The 23,457-nt window shown below is 47.7% G+C and overlaps 1 protein-coding gene across 7 annotated transcripts; it reads right to left on the minus strand.

The window, feature by feature from the left end:
* Positions 1-535: 535 nt before the first annotated feature.
* HEPH (hephaestin) lies at positions 536-23,392 on the minus strand. 7 transcript variants are annotated; one of them, XM_032124003.1, is made up of 21 exons: positions 23,258-23,390; positions 19,883-20,079; positions 17,512-17,756; positions 16,852-17,064; positions 16,092-16,271; positions 15,492-15,746; positions 14,815-14,983; positions 13,512-13,651; positions 12,586-12,717; positions 12,272-12,483; positions 10,471-10,621; positions 9,940-10,152; positions 9,387-9,597; positions 8,983-9,122; positions 7,963-8,094; positions 6,964-7,070; positions 5,992-6,214; positions 4,452-4,591; positions 3,917-4,079; positions 3,195-3,227; positions 536-1,684 (listed from the first exon to the last, which is right to left on the minus strand). In XM_032124003.1, exons 2-21 carry the CDS (start codon positions 20,041-20,043, stop codon positions 1,446-1,448), a joined length of 3,459 nt encoding a protein of 1,152 aa, XP_031979894.1. In that variant the 5' UTR covers positions 20,044-20,079; positions 23,258-23,390; the 3' UTR covers positions 536-1,445. The 7 variants fall into 7 exon arrangements, with proteins under 7 accessions (XP_031979894.1, XP_031979897.1, XP_031979896.1 ...); XM_032124006.1 differs by lacking the exon at positions 23,258-23,390 and adding an exon at positions 22,885-23,077; XM_032124005.1 differs by lacking the exon at positions 23,258-23,390 and adding an exon at positions 22,691-23,077.
* Positions 23,393-23,457: the final 65 nt, after the last annotated feature.

Genomic DNA, 23,457 nt, shown 5'->3' on the forward strand with positions numbered 1-23,457 from the left:
AGGCCGAAGAGCTGCAGAAAGGGCGCTTTCCCTGTTCTGCTGCCCTGAAGCAAGGGAATACATTTATACTCACTCCGTCTCAGTGCAGACCCCAAACATTTTTTATCTAGTTTTTAACAAGCCAAGGGGGAAAAAATAAAATAAAGACTTCCTTCTTCATTCTTATTTCTCATAACATAGCTTCTAAAATTCCCTGCAAATGATGGGTTTGGAAACCTGTGGTTTGCATTAGCAGCTGAACCAGGCTTAAATCTGAGCAAAGATCATCCATATTCAGAGTATTCAACAGCCCTCCAGCCCCTCACCAGGCCTAATGAAGTGAAATGAAAGAAAAATAATGAGCTTTGTCCTCGCTGCCAAAGGAAAAGGCAGCTGGAAATGTGTAGGGGCTTGATATGAATTGAACATGATTAAGTATGTGATAACCACTGCTCTGAAGAAAATGGTACTGTTATACCTAAGGAGCCCCCAGCAGTCCCTTGTCATTAGAGCCATTTAGCTGCTTTAATTGCCTCTGAAAGCCACCCAGAACAGATCGCTTTTATGCTCTTTCCATTTTAAAACCAGGCACAGAAATACACAAGCACTAACCTGCATCCATTTGAGTAATGGGGATTCAGGGGAGGGAGCTGGACAGGTATTTCATAGGGAAAGGCTCAGTACTTGACCGACAGGGTGATGGGACTGTGGGATGTGTGGGCACACAAAGGGTGATGTTACAGTGATATGTGTGAGCACAGCTGATCCTGGAAGATGGCCACCACAGCCCACAGGTGGGCTACAGAACTCTGGTCCCACCACCCAATCCCAGTTTGGCTCCCAGCAAAGAGCAAAAGGATGCGTCACAGCAAGGCTGACAGTGAGGCACAGCTCATCATGGTCCTTGATGGGGCTCTCAGTGACATGCAGTGCCCTGAATTTGTGTCTGCCCACTTAATCATCAAAAAACTGCAATCCAACTCTAAATTAACAATTTTTTTCTGTATTCTTCATTGATTCACAAAACTGAAAATATTATCTTCCTTTCCTTCACATTAATTACATTAATGGCTCACAGTTTCTTAGGAGACAATTCCCAACTCAGCTCTGGCAATGGAGCAAGACTGGAATCTGGCCTAAGCTATTCTGCTAGAAAAGACCAACTGGAGCTGTTCTGGAGAGAATAAAATGTCTCCTCTCTTCCTTGGGGAAGGAGAGTACTTCAGAAGGACCTTTTCTAATCATTACTTGTCTTCAGTCAGTTCAAAGGGTCCTTGGATCTCTCCTGGATAGATATTTTCTTTACAGAGGGCTGAGGAGAATACATGAAGAGGTCAGGGCTCCAGCTTTCCCTCCTCAGCTTCTAGAAGTACAGTGCACATTTGAAATGATGCCCCAAAATCTTTGCTGTGGACAAGGATCCAGCCCCTGCTCCAAGTACACAGCCCAATGTTTGTACATGGCTTTCACAGACCAGAATTCTTTTGAGACATGAGTTTGAATCCATCATCCAGGATGGATCTCCGATTGCGTCGTAACCTCTTTTGCTTCTCAAGATGGATGACTGCTCCCAGGAGGACACCAGCAGCCAGGAGCAGCAGGACTCCTACAACAGCCAGAGAGATGACTGTGGCCTCTATCTGCTCTTGGGTCACCTTAGATCCAAAAAGCATCATCTTCTGGGACTCATCGTCATGCGACAACCCTGAGAGACAACCAGAAAGGTATTTTCAACAACAGCCAGCAATACCACAACTGAAACATTACAAGAAATACAACAAAGGAGCAAAAGAAAAACCTGATGCAATCAAAGTGGAAGTGTTCAAAAGATGTGTAGATATGGAGCTTAGAGACATGTTTCAGTGGTAGACATGACAGTGCTGAGTTATTGGTTGGACTCAATGATCTTAGAGGTCTTTTCCAACCTCAGTGATTCAATGACTCAAAGGAGGCCCCAGTGCCATCCATCTGTCAGACCCTCATCCCTGAGCCCACACAGAGATTTGAGATGGATGGTTCCTTCCCTAACCTGCTCCACCCCAGAACCTGACAGCCAGCTACTTCTGTCCCCAGCCCAGAGATGAGAACAAGTGTCCAGGCTGGGGCTGCTGCAAGTTCCCCCAGTCCACACTCCCTGTTACAGTGACTGCTGTCCTACACACCACCGAGCGCTCAGCCATGCCCATGGTGAGTCACCAAGATCCTGAGCTTGCTTGTGCCTCCACACAGAGGCAGCAGCCACCTCCTGAGAAAAGGGGCTGTTTGCTCAGGCAACAACTATTGGCCAAGGTTTCTGCCTGGTGAGCATACACAAACTGATACCTCCATATGGTATAAAAACAAATTATTTAATATTGCCACTACTGCTCTCCCACATTTCCTACTCCTCTTCTGGTATGGCCATGTTGAGTGAGGAAAATGTTGGGGTGAAAATGACTGAAAGAACAGTGGAGAAAGCCTGCTGAGCTGTAGTTAGGTGGCTGCATTTGCAGCTGGCCTGAACTGGCTCTCAAATCAGCTCAGCTGAATTTCTTCACAGCAGCTGGAAAATGGGAGTTGTGAAAAAAGATGAGAAATCAGGAAAACAAACCACCAATGTACGTTACTCAGACTTCTACCACAGAAAATTTCAAAGGGATCATATCTACTACTCCCCTTCTCCCTGTGCTGCTCAACCAAATGTCTTCTCACATCTGTTCTTTACAACGCCCAAAAAACTCCGGGCACACGCTTGGGCTCTTTTCTCAGGGAAACATGAGAGCAGAAGGCAGATGTGCGTGTTTGCATGCTGACTTCATCCCTTCAGCTTGTAGAGATGATTGTGAAACTTCCCTAAACCACAGAGTCACTGACAGTCCAGAGATGGAGGACAATCCATTCCAGACACTGTCCTCTGCCTATGCTCACACTCCAAATCTGAATCCACTCATAGCAGGCACAACAGGGTGCAAGGTCACTAACCTTTTCCACCTAACACAGGCAAACAAGCCTAACCAGCCCAACTTCCTTATTTCTATCACCAGAGGACAGACTGGCGCCCTCCCTGTTATCTACTGAAGCAAGGCCTCACACTGAGGCACTGCCAGGCTGGCAGAGTAGAGGCTGCGGGCACTGCCTTTCCCTCCCCTTGCACAGATCCAAACCTCTGTGTTGCTCAGGGATCTGCCCCCTCCCCTTCCCACAGACAGGGTTTGGCAGTGCTGTACACACCATACCTGGGGTGACACTCACGACTTCCAGCTCTGACTCTGAAAGGAAACAAAAGGAAGGTAAGAAGGTGTTGGGCTGAGCAGGCAAAGCCCAGAACAGGGCAAGGATCAGATCCAGAGGCAGCATGCTTTTCCAGGACTAGGAGGCTGTCCTTTGTCCTGTCAATGTTTTCCCTCTCTACATAAGACAAGAGAATTTTTGTATCACCTGCTTCAGAGCCAGCCCCAGTCCCAGTGCACAATCCTTTCCAGCCTTCAAAAGAAAAGTGCTGAGGGAGAAACAGAGATGGCCCTGACACTGGGCAGACACTGGTCACCCACAGCTGAACCACTGGGACATTCGCTGTTTTGGTAATAAATCTAAAACCACATCAGCTCCATTGCAGCCAAACCCAGTACTGAGCGTCACTCGGCTCTGAGCACCTTCCAGTTCTTAGTAAGAGCAATTACTGGCTGAGAGCTGAACATCGCAATTCAGACACAAGCCAGAAACCAAACTCAGAATGACAACACAGGTAATGTAAACTCCAGAAAACAATTTGTTATTGACTTCAGCTCCAGGTATTACCATATTTAAAGAGAACATCATAATTTAATAACACTTAAGTAATTATCTGCTCCATTAACTGGCTTTTTATAGTATGTAAGAGAGGTGAGCTACAAACACTCAGAATTTCACAGCAGTAGCAGGAAGTGCTGCTGGATGTTTTATGGTGACAGCTCCCTACCTGTTCTAGGCAGGACAGTGAAGAGGATCTCCATCCCAGCATGGATATGGTCAGACACATGACAGTGAAGCAGCCATGTCCCAGGGTTCCCAACCAGCATCTCCACCATTTCAAAGGTCCCAGGGAACAGATCCACAACATCTGCTCTGTAGCTTTTGCCGTTCTGTCAGAGGAGGGAGACCATTAGCTGCAGTGCTCACTGCATCTTCTCAGGAAGAAAATTCTGCCAGTGTAGCTGGGACCACTTCAGCTTTTTAAAGCTCAAAAAAAAAAAAAAAGCTTTCAAAAAGCAGCTCCAGGGCTGCAGCTTGGAAAGCAAACAATCTGGTAAGGCCTAACCCTAACAAGGATTAAGCTGGAATCTCAGCACAACACAGAGGCTCAGGGAGTCAGACTGGGATGTGTAAAACCACATCCTTTTCCTAGCTGGGTGAAGCTGCTGTGGAGTCATTAAAAAACATTCAAATACAAAGTCAAGTTAAAAGTGTTGGTATCAGTAGGCAGTACCTGCTTTACCATCAGCAGATATTTTTACCTTGTATATGAAGGTCTCAGCATGAAAATGGACTGTGTGCACATCAATCTCGTGACCCATTCCCAGCAGGTACCAGCTCACCCACTCTCCCTGGTACATGATCAGCCCAGGCAAGTTGGCATAGAGCCTGCCATTGATTGCTGTGCAGGGGATAACACGGAAGGGAAAAGGCTGTTAGTGAAATTGTATGGGTGCTGCACCTCCTCAGAGGAAGGTGGCAGATTAGAGGTTATAAAGCTCATACAGCAGCCAGTGTATCAGCAGTTAGTGTCCCCCATAGGACAGTCCCCCCAGCTCAGCTACTTATCCACTATGCTCATAGCCAGGAAAAGTGACTTGAACTCAAGGCCATGCTGTAGCTCAGCTCAAATAAATCTCAAAAACTACCTTTGCTGAAAACCTGCAGTCAGCCAGCAGAAGTGGTTGCTTCTAGAAGTCAAAATGCATAAAAATGGCCTTTTCAACCCAATGATGGAGAAACATGTATATACCTACATACACATAAATGTCTGAGCAATTTCCTTGATAAACATTGAAAAGGGGTAAATCCTGCCAGTGGGCAGCCCTGTGGTCCTGTGCCTCAGGCTGGCCACACACATCACATTCCAACCACTTGTAAAATCGCTGCATGGCAGGACTTTATCTCTCAAATAGCACAGCTGGAAGGAATCCTGCTGTGACTGCACATGCAGGAAAGGGGTTGAAACAGGGGGTGAGCTGACTGCCATGACACACACAACAGAGACTTTCATGCTCAGATGACAACAGAGGGAATAAGATGGAAAGAGGCTGGGTCTGAGGGCAGAGCATCAGGGTTTTACTCCCAGCTCTGCCCTGGGCAGTTTGTGTAGCCTAAAACAAGTATCCAACTTCACCATGCTGGTTCTGCTAGCTGTAATACTGGGTTAACAACTACACCTTCATGGACGTGTATTTCGAGAGTCTTTATCTCACCCATACAAAACCAATAGTAATGACAGTACACAAAATGCAACTCTTCACTATTCTTATCTCCACAACTGTCAAGGGACCTGTTTTGCTGAGGGTATTTTAGACAGATCCAGATATAATACGAACAGAAACTAACATAAAAAACACACTAACTCAAACAAATGTGTTCATCCTTCTATGATAGAAATAGCTTTTTGATAATGAGCTAAAACAACGGAGCCACATCTTGCAGCCACATAGCTAAGAAAATTAATTTAAAGGCTAACATACTCTGATGGTCTCTGAGACAAACAGAATTAAGTCTGTCTGACAAGTTAATTTCATGTTCGATTTTATTTCTTTTTCTGAGTCACTCAGACACATCAGAGATTAACCCCTCTGGCCTGGATATTGCTATTCCTCCTTTACAGGGACAGCCACAATGATCAGCCTTCACTGCAGATCAAAGATTTGGGCTGTAGGTGTGCTGCAATATTGAGAACAGACAGTTTAATTCTGCTTGTGCCACTGATAATGGAAAAGGATGAGGCTATTCACCACAAGTCAGGCTCCTCACTTAGAGAAGTGGCAGAATCAACACCAACATTACCGTGCATTTTGTTGCTTTCCACAAATTTCTCATCCAGCAGGTTGATCTCGTGATTTCCCTTCCTGAAACGTTCCACATTCTCCTCCAAGTACCAGGACTGATTTTCATCAAAAACCAGGAAGAGCAGAGCAAATTCCCTCTTTATATCCTTCCTGGTCCCACCAGATCGCAGGGTCCCTCTCCGGCAGACCTTCAGGGGCCCGATCAGACCACTGTACATATCCTAATCAGAAGGAAGGAGAGATCTGAGGCAAGGACCTTCTCACCCTCCTTAACTCACAGTTTTTTGCCTTTCAGACATCATTTTCTATTCCCGTATCACCCCACTTAAAACAACCAGTTCTGCCATACAAGTATTCTTGCTGGAGAGCACCAGCCACTGAAGCACAGGAACAGGAATTATACGTGCTGTTCTAAATGCAAATCCAAAAGTCATAAATATGGATGGTATCAAAATATTCTCCACTCTGTGACTGCAAAAACATCTGCAACTTGAGATAAAAAGGCCATTATTTCTGGGTTGAATGTGATGGTTTATTGCAGGATCCTCCAGGTTGTTGCCCTGTGAAATCGGTGCTATGACAATTCTAGCAATGGTCAAATCTTCCTGCTTTATTCATGAGGTTTATTTTGGACAATTTCTGCCTTTCTAGATTAGCCCTATGGCTCTCACCAGTAGAAACCATGACCAACTGGGAGATGTTCTAATATCCTACAAATAACTGGAGCAAGGTTACTAGCAAGGAAAGACGGTGGAATTGTTTTACAAAGGTTTGTTAGGATAAAATAAGGACAAACAACAGGAAAAATTCAGAAGACTTCCTCTCCAAGGAGAAGACTGGATATGTTACCAGGTGATTGTTCCACCTCTTGGCTGGGCCAATCTCTAAATTGTACCCAACTCGCATTGTTTTCTAAACGGGGTAAAAAATTGGTCTAATTAGGCTTTCCTGGTTATAACTACTGTTTTACCTTTACTGGGTCCACCGTGGAATAGTAGATCCAAGGAACACAGGCTGAATCATTTGGTCCTGGACCAGATCTCTCGGGAATTTCCCACCGGTATGTCACAATGTCACCTGAGGGACCAAGCAGCACCATACATCAGGTGATACAGCCACTCACTAAGCAGCAGCAAAACCAAATGGAAAAAGAAAATCCTGTCTCCAAAGCCCAAATTCAATTCTCTATTTGTCAGATACTGCATCTGCCTTCCCCAAACACAAAGCAGCTCCCCTCTCAGAGCAAGACAGAGGGGTCACAGGATGAACACACTGTCTGGTACCAGCACAATGCAGCTTTATCTGCCGCTTTCGAGACTGGGCCTGACCATGGAGATGACCATGGAACGACCATGGAAACTCATTCAGATGATTCTCTCTTCTCTTTGAAGTGAATTTATGATGCTGATTCAAACTGGGTTTTAAAATCACCCTTTTTCATATTAGCAGCCATTCCACAAAGACAGGATCTGGCTGACAGCCTGACTGTGGCTTGGACATTCTGGGCGAGTTGGAGGGGACCAAAAATTAAATACATTGGCATCTGGATCATGAGACAAAGGGGTCATTTCAGCCAGATCCCAGCAAGCAATTGTGTGTTTCTCCTATTTCATACTATTTTCATACTATTGTGCTCATGCATCCCAAAGAGGAGGCTTCCCCATCCCAAGACTGGCTGAGCTGTGACCTGCCATCACCTTCCCCTTCTCACACAGCGACCACACTCAATGTGGGGGGATAAGGCTGCACACAAAAGAATGTCCTACACATGTCCCACATGGCTGCCATTCCCACACAAATATTATCACTAAAACCATGGTGGACCTGAAAGATGAGCCACTGTTCAGTTCCAGCACTCTACTGTAACAAAACCAGGACATCTGAGGCTGCTTAAGGAAACCAGTCTGGCTCTGGGCTAAAATCAGCTGTGCAAGCCCACGCAGGAATGCAGCTAGAGACAGGAACCTACCAGGGTTTGCTGCTTGGGGATATCCAGTCTGCTGCTCCAGCACCCCGTGTGCATGGATGGAGTAGGGCCGTGAGGCGTTGTTCTTGAACACAACATTGAGAATATCGCCCACTTCCGCCCACAGAAAAGGGCCTTGAGACAGGAAGAATGTACTCTCAGATCAGCAAAATCCATCAGCTCATCTTCTGGGATATTCCCACCCCTCTCTCAACATCTTCTCCCCAGAAATATTACCTTATAGTATTTATGATGTTCCTCTTCTCTACCTCCCAAAAAGAGAATTCAATGTCAGTCCCAATCCAAGTCTTAGAAAACTGGACTGATTTTCACAATGAGGACAATGAAGGTGATTACATTAGCCCAGCACAGCTAACGCTTGATTTCTGAATACTGCTATGCTAAATGTCACATGTTGATCACCCCTTACTATTGATTTTAAAACATGTGGTAATATTCAACTGAGCCTGACAGTGTCACAAACCAGAGCTGCAGCCTATTCTGAGTGGCAGATTCTGCCTCAGCCTGGCTACTCTGACACCACTTACAGCCTTGGGTTCGTAACAGAGAGTTTTGTCTCCACAGATCTCCACTAGTCACTGCAAAATGCTCCTCCACTTCCCAAGGCTGCCTGCTTTCACCCCAGCAGCATTTCTCACAGCTACAGATTTTCCCATCCATTTCTCAGACCCCTCTCCAGAAGTCAGTGCTTGTTTCTGTCCCATAGTCAGAGAAATGCAGCTGTGAAACATGCTTTGCCCAAGCTACAACAGAACACTGGTGCAAAGGCAAGTGGGAAAGCCCAGGCTTTCCTGCAAGCTGGGCACAGGACCCTTCTAACTTCTGTCTCCAAAGCTGGCAGATATGAGTTGGAGACAGTCCCAATTTCTCTGCACTCAGACACACGGCAGATGCCTAAATATCCAGTGAGCCTTTAGATTACAGCTGTGAGCCACTGCAGCTTTAGAGCCCCAGTCCCATTGCTGTGTGAGAGGAAGGTGAACCCTCTGCACACATCCTTACCCAGTATCCCCAGGTGTTCATCACCATTTATCCTGGCCTTGGGGGTTTGGAAAGTGCCATCCGTGTACTCCCTGTAAACTGCTTTCTTGTACCTGGAGCCGAGCAGTCCATTCTCGTTGTTCAGAAACACGTCAGCATAGCTGAGAAATGCAGAACGAGTGCTGAGATAACCAAAACCTCATGGGGAACAAACAATTAACTTGTGTCAGGGGGTTCACAAGCTGAAGGGGCTTCCCAGAGCTGGCGTGGGCTGCAAAGGAGAGCGTAATGACGTGGAGGGCTGTGCTCCCACCAGCAGCACCACCAACATGTGCACCAGGTCACGGGGTGGCCAAGACACCCAACAGGCTCCACCAGGGTCTGCTAGGACACTGCCACAGGCTTCCCCAGAAGATGGGCTCTACCTCTGTGCAGAGTGGTTGTGCCGTTCCTTCTCCCAGCTGCGGTCAGGCGCGTAGTCCCACACCACCTCCTCCGCCGCAATGTAGAACGTCCGCACTCCCGTGTACCGATGGGCAGAGGCAGTGCCCGCCTTGCCACACTTGGAAACGATGTACTGTTCCCTCATCCCAGACTGGTAGTGATTGCTCGTCTGGCAGTAGATCTCAAAAGTCCCTGAGGGAGGCAGGATGAACAAGGAAATCAGTTGCTTTTGAAGATTCCAGGAAACAGCTGCTTCCCTGGATGGTGTCAGTATGTGCTGGGTGTTATCGCTGTGGTGTTTAGGGAGCTTGGCTGCCACAGGCCAAGGTTAAAAGGAGTGATTGGAGAAACCAAGCAGGAATGGCACAACAAAGTTCTATACACAGATCATCTCAGGAAGCTTTCTTACACAATAAGCACCTGAAGCGCAGCACACCCTGTAAGAGTTCATACCATGCTAGAGAATCAGCCACAGGAGCAAATACCACAATGGGAGACTCTTCCATCTACCCAGTCAGCTGTGCAGGCACTCACCACTGTTATCAGGCTGCATGAAAGCAGTGGCAAAGGTGTGGGGGAACAGATTGGCTGAATCTCTCCGCATCCCGTTCATCTGTATGGTGTTCCCCTGAAACACAGCTCCATGCACGTCTGCTTCACTGCCCAAGCCCAGGAGGTGCCAGGACACCTTGTCTCCTTCACACACGTTCAGCCCAGGCAAGTTACCAAACATAAGTCCATTGATGGCTGGAAAGGAGAAAGGAATTAACTCTCTGCAGGCAGGTGTCAGCCAGGAGATTCATTTTGAGCATACACCTCATAGGACAGGCCTCCCAGTCAGAAGAAGGGTAACTTGTTTGTAATTGACCCCTGAATACACTCAGAGCACACTTCTCCAGACAGCTGTGCTGCTTGTCCATGTCTCACCCGGTGCCTCCAGCCTGGTTTGATTCCAGGCCAACACCACACAGCCCTTTGTCCAGCCCCCAGCTCAGCCTTTAGGTGAACATCAGCCCGTGCTTTGCAGGTTCACCCCTGCTGTCATAGAGCAGCATCCGACCATACCATGCATCCTGTTGGATTCTTCAAAGGCATCATCCTTTTTCACAGATGTCTCTTCCATCCTCAAGTAGTACTTTATGTTGGCATTTAAATACCAGCTGAGGTTCTCGTCAAACACGTTGAAGAGAAGATAAAATTCTTTGTCGATCCCTTTCTATAATTACAATGATGGCTGTTAACTTCTAAAATGCACCAACTAACTATCCTTAGAGTTAGAACTGTTTTGCTCGGCTCTCATATTTCCCTTTATTTTAAAACATGGCTCATTGAGGGACAGGACTCTGTCCCTTTACTCATGTTGAACATTCCTCTTTTATTTCATAAAAAGCACCACTTGTGCATTTTCCACGATATTTCATGTGAATAAAGTGAACAAAACTCAGCCAAGGCCATGAAGTCAGTGCCCCCTTCCTCCCCCACACCTGCATGTAGGTGTCTGTCCAAACCAGACCCAAGACCAGAGCCCAGACATAAGGCAGGCTGATGACGACACTATCACAGGCCTAGATTGGGGATTTTTTAATTACCCTAAATCCTCGAGAGTGCTAGTTCTCCTAAGAAATGCACTCCAAAGCGTGGTGTTTCCCCGCTAAAAGAACACTGTGATGGTGACCAGACTCTCCCACTGGTGTCATTGTCCCCAGCAGCACACAAGCAGCCAGCCTGCTGAGAAGGAGAGCAATTTCCAGGCTGCAGCACAGGGGTACAGGAGAGTGGCCATGCACCTTCCACAGTTAAGCATTCATTAAAGGTTTGCCTAAGATTGTGGAGCCAGAATTGCCACCTCAGGTGATTTTTCCCCGTCCTACACTTACAAAGGTCTGTCTCTTTTGCTTACACCCTTCCAATACCTGCCCATGTTTATCATTATCACAGCTCCTTCACCTCGAGGGCTGTGTGTATTCCCAATCCTCTTTGCTGAGCAGATCCACATTTCTACCTTGGGTAGCATGTTGATTTCTTCTGCATTCCTAATTCAGTCAAATGGTGCCCCCACAGAATGTGAACTCCCCCCAGAAGGCTCTGGGGACAGCAGTCCCCAGATCTGTCACTGCTCCACGAGCCACGCTGCAGGATGGAAGCAGGGGTTTGATTTGCCATCTGCTGTCTTTCACAGCAAGGCTCTGCTCCTCTGTCTGGTACCTCCCCAGGGATACCAATATACTGGCTTCCCTAGACTTACTGCCAGGAATAGACTACCCCTGAGTGAAATTCCAAGGGGAAATTCTGGCTGCCCTTCAGGTTTCACCTCTTCAGCAAAAGCATAAGACTGACATGGATTTTCACATGGTTTTTTGTAGTCAGCTCTGCTTGAAAATTAACTTCTCTTGCAGAATAAATGAGGCTCACCCAAACCTCAAAGCATTGTATCAGCCAAGCAGAACACCTGTAAGCAAAAATGTCTTTTCACTGTTTCTGGGACTGCAATGACTATTCCACGTGCCTCTCTGAAAGCAGCCTGCTACACCAGCCTCAGGAAAAGAGTTACCTATATTCCTATATATACACCTATTCCAAGGTACAGTTGTCCAGCTAAGTTTCTCTAGGAATTAAAAGCAGAGCTCAGGAACTGTTTTGAGGGCAACTCTTGAGAGCCCAGAATACTACTGGCCTTTCTCAGGCAAGACCTGGGCACCAGCTGTCCCAGCATTAACTTGCCCAACAACAAGGCTTTGATTTAACTCTCCTGGACTTACACTACTGCACATTTGTTTTCATTATGCTCATTAATGTTTTGCTGATGCTGCCTCTCTCTACATGAAAGCAAAAATCTGGTAGGAACGGGGCAGGAAAACCCCTTTACCTGCTTGTTGTTGTCATCCAAAGTGCCTGACTTGCAGATGAGCAGAGGCCCCACTAAGCCCGAGCTGGAGTCTTTGATAGGACTCACAGCCGAGCTGTACATCCAGGTGAGGCAGGGAGGGTCGCTGGATGTGGGCCCCACATGCCTTGGCACAGTCCAGCGGTACGTGAAGTTGTGCAGCGGCGCCACAGAAACCCCACTCTGGGACAGGCCTTTAAAACAGGGATTACAGGGTTATTCCTGAGTCCCTGGACAAACTCGGCTACACCTCTGAAGGGTGACGGGGGTGTACTCAAGAAAAGAGATCTACCAACCATCATGGTACCACGTCCCTTCTGACGCCTTCCCATAGAACACTCCATGTGGCTGGATGCTGAAGGGCCAGGAGGCTTTGTTAAAAAATGTCACCAGGATGGTGTCTCCAACTTCAGCTTTGATCACTGGACCTAGAATATAGCAGAGAGAGCACATCAGCAACAGAGCATCTCTGCAGGCCATCAGGCAAACCAAGGCAGACAGGGCACCTTCCCCCAAGCTGCGGGGCCAAAGATGAGAGGCAGCAGGTGGCCTGGCCTTGTTGCTGCTGAAGGGAGCTCAGTGGGAGCAGGGGCTGACAACGATTGTCTGAAAGCAGCTTGGGTCTACAGGAGCACTCAGAGAGGCATCACGCCCTCACAAGGGGAAGCAACAGAACAGCCAGATGTGCTGGAGTGCCCTCAGGAAAGGCCCATGTCTCTCCTCCACTTAACACAAGGCCCCCTCAGCCTCCCAAAACATGTACCTCAGAGGTGTGAAATGTTCCAAGCCCACCAGAGTCTATAAGGCCATGACCCAGCCAGCCAGAGAGGACCTATGAGCCTTTACCATGCCTGTCCCCAAGCACCCATTCAGGAGAGAAAGCTCTCTGTGAGAACATGGGGTTTGCAGCATGCCTTGAAGGGGCTCAGTCAAAAACACATAACCAGAAGCTATCGCTGTGCCCTTTTTAGCTCTAGTCACACATACTATACCTCAGCCCTTACCTCTAGAACACCTTCAGAATGACTCCTGAAGTCATTCTGTCCATTCTACCACCCCGCACCTCAGCCTGCTCCCTTTGCTCTCACATGTGACTGTTGTGAAGCACCTCTTGTGCCCCTCCCTGCCCCTCAAAATGAGCCGGCAGGTACAGCCACCTGGCACTCCCAGCATCCTTCTCACAGACACTGACAGAGGATTTGTGTTCCTGGATGATTCTCACCAAGTATTCCAAGGTGTTTCTCTTCTTCTGATTGCTGCTTTTCCTCACGGAAGCTCTCATCAGTATATTCCACATACTTTGCCTTCCAATAGACACCCCCAATTCGGTAGAGGCTACGCTTGAAATACTGCTCAGCAGGACTAAATGCAAAAAGCATATGTCAAGTCATTTCATAGAAAAATCAGTCCTGTTCCCCTGCTTCCTCTGGCAAGGCCATCAGCATCTCCAAATCAAGCAGTATTTCAGACAAGGACAGCACCTCTAGTTTGGAACAAGTACAACTTTGACTCTGCAAAGCTTTTTTGCCCTTACAGACTCATCTACCCAGGTGTTCAGGGAGCACCTGTGGCACACAGCCCTTTCCCAGGCTGTGATCAGCATCACTACACAAGATGTGCGAAGGGCTGAACAAAACTGCAGTGCAGTCAGTGGGAAGACAGAGCTAAAACTCCAACCTCTTCAGAAGCTGGGGACAGCCCAGGGGACAGCCACAATCACAACTAAACTAAACAGCTGTAAAAGTATTTATTTCCTTCACTACCACCCTCACCAAATATAAGTAACAAGCTTTGCAGGAGAGACAGTGCAGTTACAAGGCCAGCTCACAGGTCTAAGGTCTACAAGACTTGCTGCATGGCATTGGGTAAATAATTAACCACTTTGCATTTCCTCTTCTCCATCTGAATAAGGTATATCCTCTCCAACAGATTGCTAGGGAAGGGAAGTAACCTCTGTGGAAGGAGAATAATCTCTCTTTCAGTTAGCCAAAGCCTGAATGGGAAGCCTCTCAACTGCTACCACAGTCATCTAACCATGGGATGGAGGGCTGCCATCCAAGTCCTCGCATCTGATTTCCTCGAAATTGCTTCCTGCAGCAACACCAACCTGAGGCCCATCTGCAGGCCAGCTGTGCCACCCTGTGTCTGCTGCACCAGGGGCTTTTTGAATCATTTCTCAAATAGATCAGTCTGTTCCTAGGTCAGGCACAGCAAGCAGAAATGAAGACCAGAGACAAACACAGCAGCTCACGCTGTACATCTGCTGGGACTCCTGCTGCCTGTGGGTACAGCTGTGCCACACAGCACTCTCACGGGAGGGCCCCACGGTACCTATACTGCTCTCAGTGCAGTCTAGCTACAGCAGCCTCCCTTTCTAGATGGGGTGGTCAGCCTTCCCAGAAAATGGACTCCATGTGAGTAGCAAGCATGTATTTTGAAAAGAAATTCCACATTTTCCTGAGCAGCCTTCCTGATCCAGGCCAGACTCCCCAAACACTGCCCAAGCCCACCAGCCTCTCACTTACCTGCCTGCATCGCTGAGCTGCTCCCCGCTGATCTGGTCGAGCCCCGAGGGTCCGTAGTCCCACTGCACTTCCTTAGCACCTATGTAGTATTTCCGAACTCTCCCTTTCAGGGTGGGTGCCGGAGCTTGCCGAGAACACGGCCGGACTTCATAGAGTGCCCCCATCCCAGCTGTCCATGACATGAACGAGGACACTCGCATTAGCCTCTCCAGCCAGCCTAACGGGCAGTCCCACCTTCCCTCTGCTGTCCCAAAAGGCACATGGATGGGAGAAGGCAAGTAATTCCACAGCAAGGAGTTTTTTGTCAGTGAGCAGAACTTTCAACCTTAGATATTGGATGCTATGGAAGTATGGAGAGAGAGTGACTTGAGCCTTCTGCTGTTTTCAGATCTATCATGCAAGTGCCTCTTACAGGGACGAGAACTCCTAAGGCACTGCCTCATCTCAGCTTTCAGCTGTACCAAACATGGAACATCACACCGTGGTACAAGTCACCCCCACCAAAGCTGCCCTGCACATTAGTAACCAGCCCACTTCAATTTTTACAAGTAAAGGAATCACCCACTCATCTGGGGACATTTTTCATGCCCAAGGCACTGTTCCCTACCACAGTGTACATCACGTACATCAAAAACAGAGGACATAGAGTCCAGGATATATTCCACCCTCTGCCTTACCTTGCAGGTGATCATTGACCTGGCAGCTCAGCAGCCATCTCCCAGGGTTACTGGGGATCATATCTGCTGTAACAAAAGTGGCTGGGAAGAGGCTGGCCACATCTGTCCTGTGGCCTCGGATATTGAGTGCCTCTCCATGGAAGTAGGCCGTGTGAACATCAATTTCATTGCCCATCCCAAAGAGGTGCCATGAAATATCATCCCCAGCACACATCGTCAGTTCAGGGAGGTTGCCAAACACATAACCGTTAATAGCTGCAAAACCAAGCAAGGCAAAATTAGAGAGCAGAAAAGGGGCCTTCAGAGCTCCTGCCAGCAGGTGACAGCACAGACACGATAGGAGGATGGACCTAACCAGAACTCCTCCTCCTCCTCTTCTGCTTTGGAGAGCCCAGTACCACAGCTCATTCCTAAAACAAAGGGTATAAAAGCTCATTCAAGGCAAAGATAAAATCAAAGCAATACTTCTGTTTCCTGGAGCCATTGCCCTGTCCCTGAGATATCATTTGCTCAGCACGTGATCTCAGAGCAGATCCTGGAGCACTGATACTCCCGAGTGTCTCAGCAGAGAGACAGTGGCCTCACAGAGGTGACACTGACCATGCATTTTGTTGCTCTCCTGAAATTCCTCATCTTCTTTGTCTACAGAGCCAGGATCTGTGCAGAATGATGCTATGTTCTCATCCAGGTACCAGCTTAGGTTCTCATCCACCACACTGAACATCAGAAAGAAATCAACATCCACATCCTTGCGTCTTTGAGAGCTGCCAGTCAGTATTCCTGAAGTGAAAGGAGAAAGGAACGAATGCAGAAAATCACTCATGCAGAAAATCATAAATCAGGCAAGAGATTAAAACAGCAGTAGCAGAGTAAGTCTTGTCACATGAGTTGGAGAAAACAGATGCTTTCCCACCATCCCCACAGCTCACTCCAGAGGGCGAGCTCACCCTTTTCCAATATATCCCTGCCAATACAGTTCTCTCCCAAGCAGCTCTGCCACTGCATGGCTCAACCACAACACCTTCAGTCTTCTCACTCCAGCTGAAACCAACCAGTCACCATGTTTTGCATACACAAACTAGATCTTTGACAAGGGTCTTGCTTTTGACATGGATTCAAGCAGCTCTCTCGGATCAAGAGGCCAGCAAGCACACCTGCCCAACCACTAAGGAATAAAGACAATGCAGTGACCAGAATCCAGCTAGAACCCAGGTCCTCTCTGTCCCCTCTAACCAAGCTTCCCCCTGAAGCTGGGAACTGCACACCAGAGTATCTTCACATCCTATCCTTATTCATGTCACCACAAAACCTTTACATTATGGAACTGCAGTCCTCAGCTGCTTTCTCTTGGTGTTTTTACCTTTTTTACATGTAAGTAATGGCCCAATTAATCCCGATGCAATATCCCTTGGTGCATCAATATGAGAGTGGTAGATCCAGGTCAAGCAGTTTGGGTCATCAGCAGTTGGACTGTGATCTTCAGGGACAGTCCAAGTATAAGTGTAATTCCTTCCTGGGAAAACAGCATCATCCTTCTTCTGATCCTGGGGGGACATATCAGGATACAGGGATCCTAGAACAATTGAGCAATCACAACATCCATTCAAGAAGAGCCAAGATGCCCACACATGTAACCTTATACTGAGCTGAGACTCTCCATCCCATCGTTGAAATAGTGTTGAATCATCACTTCCTCAAAGATGCACTGAGGCAATTTGCCCAGTAAACAGGTCAGCACAGAGTCAGCAGGATTATTTCCATTCTGCCTAGTGCTGCTTTGCCTTCAATTCTGCACTGTGCCCCCACAGTCTCTCTACAACCTCTAGCTGATCAGTGTTTTGGAGGTTCTAAAATCAAGAAACCTGGGCCAAGGTCAGGACTCCAGCCCCATGACCCTACTAACCCAACACCCAAACACAGTTGCTTTCCAGCTGGGGCTTTATGGACAGTTCTCCTCCATGCATACTTCTAAGTTCCCAGTGAGAAAAATCTGTCTCCATGATGGCAGTAGCTCATTTACCTTCAGAGTCCTTTTCGTAGAAAACACCGTGAGGATGGATTGTATACGGTCGAGTAGCAAAATTTTTTAGGTGTACTTTAATGGTATCCCCCACTTCTGCTCGGATGACAGGTCCAAGGAACCCCAGCCAGCCAGGTTTGGGGATCTCAGTGGTGTACGTGGAGTCCGTGTATTGCTTATAGACAGATTTCTTGTACATGCTTCCCACCCTATCTTTCCCAGACTGCAGGAATGCTGAGGCCTGGCTGTTGAATTCAAAGGGAAAGGCACTATGAGTCATCATTATATACAGCAGCTGGTCAATACTGCAGCAGAGTGATGGTGGCACTCCACTCTCCCGGGTACAGCCAAAAGCCTTTGCATTAGAGAACCCTGGGATGCTCTAAGTCACCCATGTATGGGCACGACCTCAACCCCAGCTCTTCACCAGCAGACAAAAAATTCACCCCTGAACTGCGCCCTGCAAACAAGAAATGGGAAGGACAGTACTTCCCAGACAATCCCATGTGGGTGTCACAGGAAGGACACGTCTCATGCCTCCTTCAGCCTTCACTGGGCTCTTCAAAACTCACTTCAATTCCTTTGTGCCATTTCCAGCTAAGTCACAAGGCAGGTGGAGTGGGGTGAGGAAGTCTCTTAAGCTCTCTGGCCAAAATTTGAAGTCTGAAAGATGATTTTCTACTTGAGTTTCCAAATTCCTTCCAGAGTGACAGATGAGTCAGGCAGGTACATGCCCAGCAGGTAACCAGCTTCCAGAGTTAAAACCTCATACAGGTACTAAAGTTTAACTCTCAAGCGTATTTGCTCTTTATGGGTAATTCTTAATAGATAAGAGATGAATCACAGTCCAGGTATTAGTGGAACCAGCCTAAACGAGAGCCAAGGTCACTCCCCTCACTTCCCCCTTCAGATCAAACACCTGCAGCAATAGAGCAGCCCTGGAAGGGAGGTAAACTCTAATGCCCATCTCAGAGAATGAACAGTTGAGACCCAAATATTAAGCATTGACCTCATCATTCAAAAACAGGCAGGGTTTGGCTCTGGTTATACAATCCAGAGTTCAGCCCTTTGCCAAGTCAGCCCCGCAGCCATTATCACCAAAGTGTTAAGGACAATTCACACTTTGTTTTACAGATGTGCCTCTTTTTCCCCACACAGTCCACTTCTTCCCAACAAAAAAAACTCCTTGAGATATTTTGATAGAGGTACTATCAATCAACCAACATCAAATCCCTTTCTAATTGCCAGCAATTTCATTTCTACAATCATTGTACAAATAGGTCCCATTAGCTAATTGTTTGCCATGACAACAGTTTTTAAATTGCTTTTAAGTTCAATGGCCCTAAATTTCATTTCCTTCTCTTCACATATTATGAGAGAAACCAAACAAATTCCATTTCGTTATCATCACTTCAGGAGTCAGTGGTAACATATTTATTAATCCTGAATTTTGGGGGGTTTCCTGTGAACTAATTCACATCTATACAGCATCTCCAGAGAACAGAGACTTTTCCATGCTAAAATGGCAGACCTTGATGTTTCTGCACACCCTGCCTGTTCCCACTGTGCTGTTTCTGAAAGAGGTGTCTGAACCTGAGTGTTAGCTATTACGGAGGGATAAAGGACTGAGAGCAGGTCAAGAAATACCAGCTATTTGCCACAGGAAATGAGGGCAGGGAAAAAAAGCACAAATGCCTTTAAAATGCTACGGAAAGCTACTGAAAAACAAAACAAACCACACACAGAAGAAAACACCGACCAAAAAAAAAAAAGGTTTGATGTTTTTAAAGCTAAACCCAAAACACTGTTTATGTAGTGACTCGAACCAATTATTGCTGTTTCCAGACTTACTTTAGCAAGAAAAACAAAAATGTTTTTCAAACAGCCCCTAAAATCCCATGCAGGAAGGTCCCATTAAGTCTAAGGCTTGAAATTCCACTGAAACAAAAACAGGCTGGCTCTGTGAAGCCATTTATATAAAGATGAAAAGTCATCATGCTTCAAGATAAACAAGCTGATCACCAGCTGGAACTAAGCAAAATGAAACTCTGGGGTAGAGCATTGCAAAATCTGGACTATATTAGAACAATCTGTTCTGTATCTGCTGTATTTTCTGTTCCATGTTTGTTTTCCATACACTTCTCTCCAGTGTACGGGCTCTGGACACTCCAGACTAACCATCCCTTTTACCACTGACACAGGTTTTATCACAGGAGCATAAAACAAGTTAAACATTAAGCTCATAAAGATCAGAATCTATGGGACTGTGTCTCTTGCTTACTCAGATGCCCCAAAATACCTGCATGAAATTACTCATCAAATGACAGCTTAAAGCCCTTCCCAGAATAAATTCTGTTAGAAGCAAACGTACCGGTCATGTGCAATACTCTGGTTAGCGAGCACATTCCTCCCCATTGGAGCATAGTTCCAGTTCACCTCATGGATCCCCAGGTAATAGACTCGGGTGACACCCCCAGCAAACGTGGGTGACAGCATGGGGATGCAGAGTAGCAAGCACCAGACTGATCCCATTGCAGCCTGAAGGCAAGGTGTTTTTGGAGGCTACACCTATTTGGGAAAAACAAAAACAATGAAACAGAATATGACCATTTGGTTTGAAGGTGCTGGACATTTTGAGAAAGTATGAAGAAATCAGGTGTAAGTCCTATTGGGATCATTATTCAAATATTCAAGAAGGAAATCACTCTGTAACAAAATTAACACACAAGGTGGATGGGGATCATGCCTTGGTAATGAGTCCCCAACACCAAATGTGGTGCTCTCATTAATAGTTTAATTAACCATTTTTTTGCTACCGCTCAAATTCCAAATCATCTTACAGGTCCACATACAAAGCTCAAGGAAATAGTCCTGAGCAATGATCTGTATATTTTAAACTGTCACCAAGATCTCTCTATTCTAAGTTACCTGAGGAAGTACAATTTAGTCACCATTAAAAAATTCTAAATTGTAACTTCTTTAAAGATGGCTCTTAGGGAGCAGCTATCTGTAATCCAGGGGTACATCTCAAATGAGCTGCACAAAGTTTTTCCTTTCTGTTCCATTATTTTCCCCATATTTTTGATCACTAAGTAGCTTACTTATAAAACTTCCAATTGACACCAAGCTTGTTGGGAATAAGCATCAGAAATACTCTAAAGAGAGTTGGGAAAAAGTTAGGAAAACCGTCCGAAATCATCAAATACAGTTCTGTAAACACAGGCTCAAAGAACCATTTGTATGAAGGAGAAGCTGATGCAATGTGGGGCAGTAGAATTACACCAAAAGATAAGGAAGGATTAAACTGAATTGAAAAATCACGTGAAAATGACTACGAAAGGTCTCACCCAATGATACCCTTAACAAAGCTGAATGTAGCCAACAAACAAACTGCACCTAAACCAGATGTTGAGATATAGCTCTTGAGACATATAACAGCAACTCAGAATAGCAGAGAGAAACAGAAAGCAAGAGAATGAGAAACACGACCTAGCAAGAAAACTCAAAAGAATCAGTCTTCCTTTTCATACAGAAAGGGGTGGTGACACAACACCATGGAAAAGGTTTTCCATAAAGAGACTGTCATTATTTATTTTTACTGTCTTTATAACAGCAACATGAATGGATAAGGTTTGTCTGCAGCAAAGCTGGATATTCTGTAAGCTTTCAATCAGCACAGTGTCACACAGCTACTTTGAAACCTCTAATAGCGTCTGATACCCAACAGACATGATTCAACCCCGGTACATGGCAATGGACTAGGCACCTTCCAAAGCTTCACTTCTTGATTTCCAAACACACTGTGCTATTCTCAGAAGCTAATGATAATCAAGTATTGCTGTTTCCAAGTAGTCATTAAATTGGACAAAGCTTGGAGACACCTTCTTCCCCTCCTTTCTCAGAAGGGAGCTGTAGGGATCTCTAAATCTGAGATGTTTTGGATCCATCAACACAGCATAGATCTGCTCCACTGGCTCCACCAGCCAGTCCCCTTCAGAAGCTCCTGGTCATACACCTGATGAAACTGAGATACAGAACAGCCCCTTCCCTGCAGCTTCAGCAGTGCGGGAAAAACAGCAGCACGCTGGCTCGTGCCCACCTCTACACACCACTCCATCACCGACCTTATTCCCTGCTGCTGCTGCTCCAGGACCTGCTCCTGTTCACAGGGAGCTAAAATACCTTTTTTGACTCACTCTGTGCCAAAAAGGACTCAAAGGAAAGAGTTTGGAAAGCCGTACCTGTGCTGTTTCACACAGCAGAGCAGCAAAAGGCAGTGGTGACAGCAATGTAGAAAGAAACAGCAGCACCAGTCCTCAGCCTGAAACCTGCCACCCTGCCAACACACACCTCGAGGGAAGGGCAGCGGGATGCTCCTGACTCAGCCCAAGCTATGGCCTTCGTGTCAACTCAGGGCAAAGTACGCAGGAGCTTCCGGCGCACAGAGTGGCCTCCTCAAGGCCCGGGAGCCGCCGAGCCCCGGCAGCCAGAGCAGGCTGGTCTTTGTGTGCTCTCATATCTCGATGGCTTGTGCAAGCAGTACCACACCACGGGAGAACAGCAGCTCTCAAAGCTGGTTCTGAAAACTGCCCGTGGAGACAAGCCCCCCCATGCCAGCCCACTATGCCTGCGTGAGGATCCCTGCTCAGCGCCCAGAATCTCCGCACGGCAGCATCCCCGCACCCCTCAGGGGAGGGACACACAGCCCCGAGTCGTGGCATTCCAAGCGCTCTGTGGTTTGCTCAGCGGTTCGCTCTGCCATTGAAGAGTCAAGGACAAGCCTTTGGGACAGCCTTACTAAAGCTTTACAAGAGTCCCACCTGGACTCTGCCTTGAGTTTGACCACAACATCGCACACATCTCTGGGGTAATTGTAGGGAACAGCAAAAAATATCCCTGAATGCAGATGTAGCAGATGACACAAAGTCGGTGCTCACATTCCCTTCACAGTAACTAATCACCATTTAGTTACTCGACTAGTGCAAGGTGAAGGTAGCTAAATTCGTTTCAAAAGTTGGGGCTTTTTCAGTTTTTCTTTGATATTAACAATTGCCTTGATTAAGAAAAAAAAAAAAAGACAAAACAAGGAAGAAAACCAAAACCAACCCGAATTTTATATTACATCCATCCCTGAACCTTGCACTTTACAGCAGAATCCTCCCCCAGGACTGCCCTTTACCGGGTCCCCGACAGCACAGGAATCACGAATGAACGGAAATCAGTTTTCAGGCAGGTTGGTGGGATCCAACTCCCATTTGATCCAAGCGGACGATGCAGGGATGTTCCCCGACACCCGACTGCAGAGAAACCGCAGCCCGAGAGCGAGAGGAAAGCACCGAAGGAAGGCAGGAGAACGGACGGCTCATCCCTTACGTGCGGAGCGGGAGGCGGCGCGGCGGGGCTGCAGAGCGGGACGGGGAAGCGCCGGCGGGAACCAGCCCGGCTGGGACAAAGGGGCGCTGCCTTCGAGGGCTAACCAAGCCCGAGCCCAGCCCGGTCCGGCCCCGCAGCGCCGACCGCGCCCGCTCCCGCCCACAGGGTGGGCCGGGCTGCTCCGCCCCGCACCTGCGGGAGCGCCCCGGCCCAGCCGCGCCTCATCCGGGCCGCGCCCCGGCCGCGCACGCGGAGCCCAATCCGCGGCGTGCACCTGCCCGCCCCACCCAGGGCTCAGCCCCCGGTGCGGGGAGCCCCGGGAAGGGGGGAGGAGGCGCACGCAGGGCTGCGGCACGTGGCCAGCGGCACCCACCTGCTGGGCGGGACCGACGACGGCACCGGGCGCGCACTCCCCGGGGACCTGCGGCGGCGGTTGCGGCCCCTTTAAATGCGTTCGGTGACGTCACGCGGCCGCTCGCTCCCCCGGGAGCACAACAAGAGTCACGCTCGCGGCCGCCGGGGCGAGGGGCGGGGCTTGGTGGTTCCTGCCAATCAGCGGCTGCTCCGCGCGCC

This window comes from Corvus moneduloides, chromosome 14, assembly GCF_009650955.1.
Source record: "Corvus moneduloides isolate bCorMon1 chromosome 14, bCorMon1.pri, whole genome shotgun sequence".
NCBI classification, from domain to species: Eukaryota; Metazoa; Chordata; class Aves; order Passeriformes; family Corvidae; genus Corvus; species Corvus moneduloides.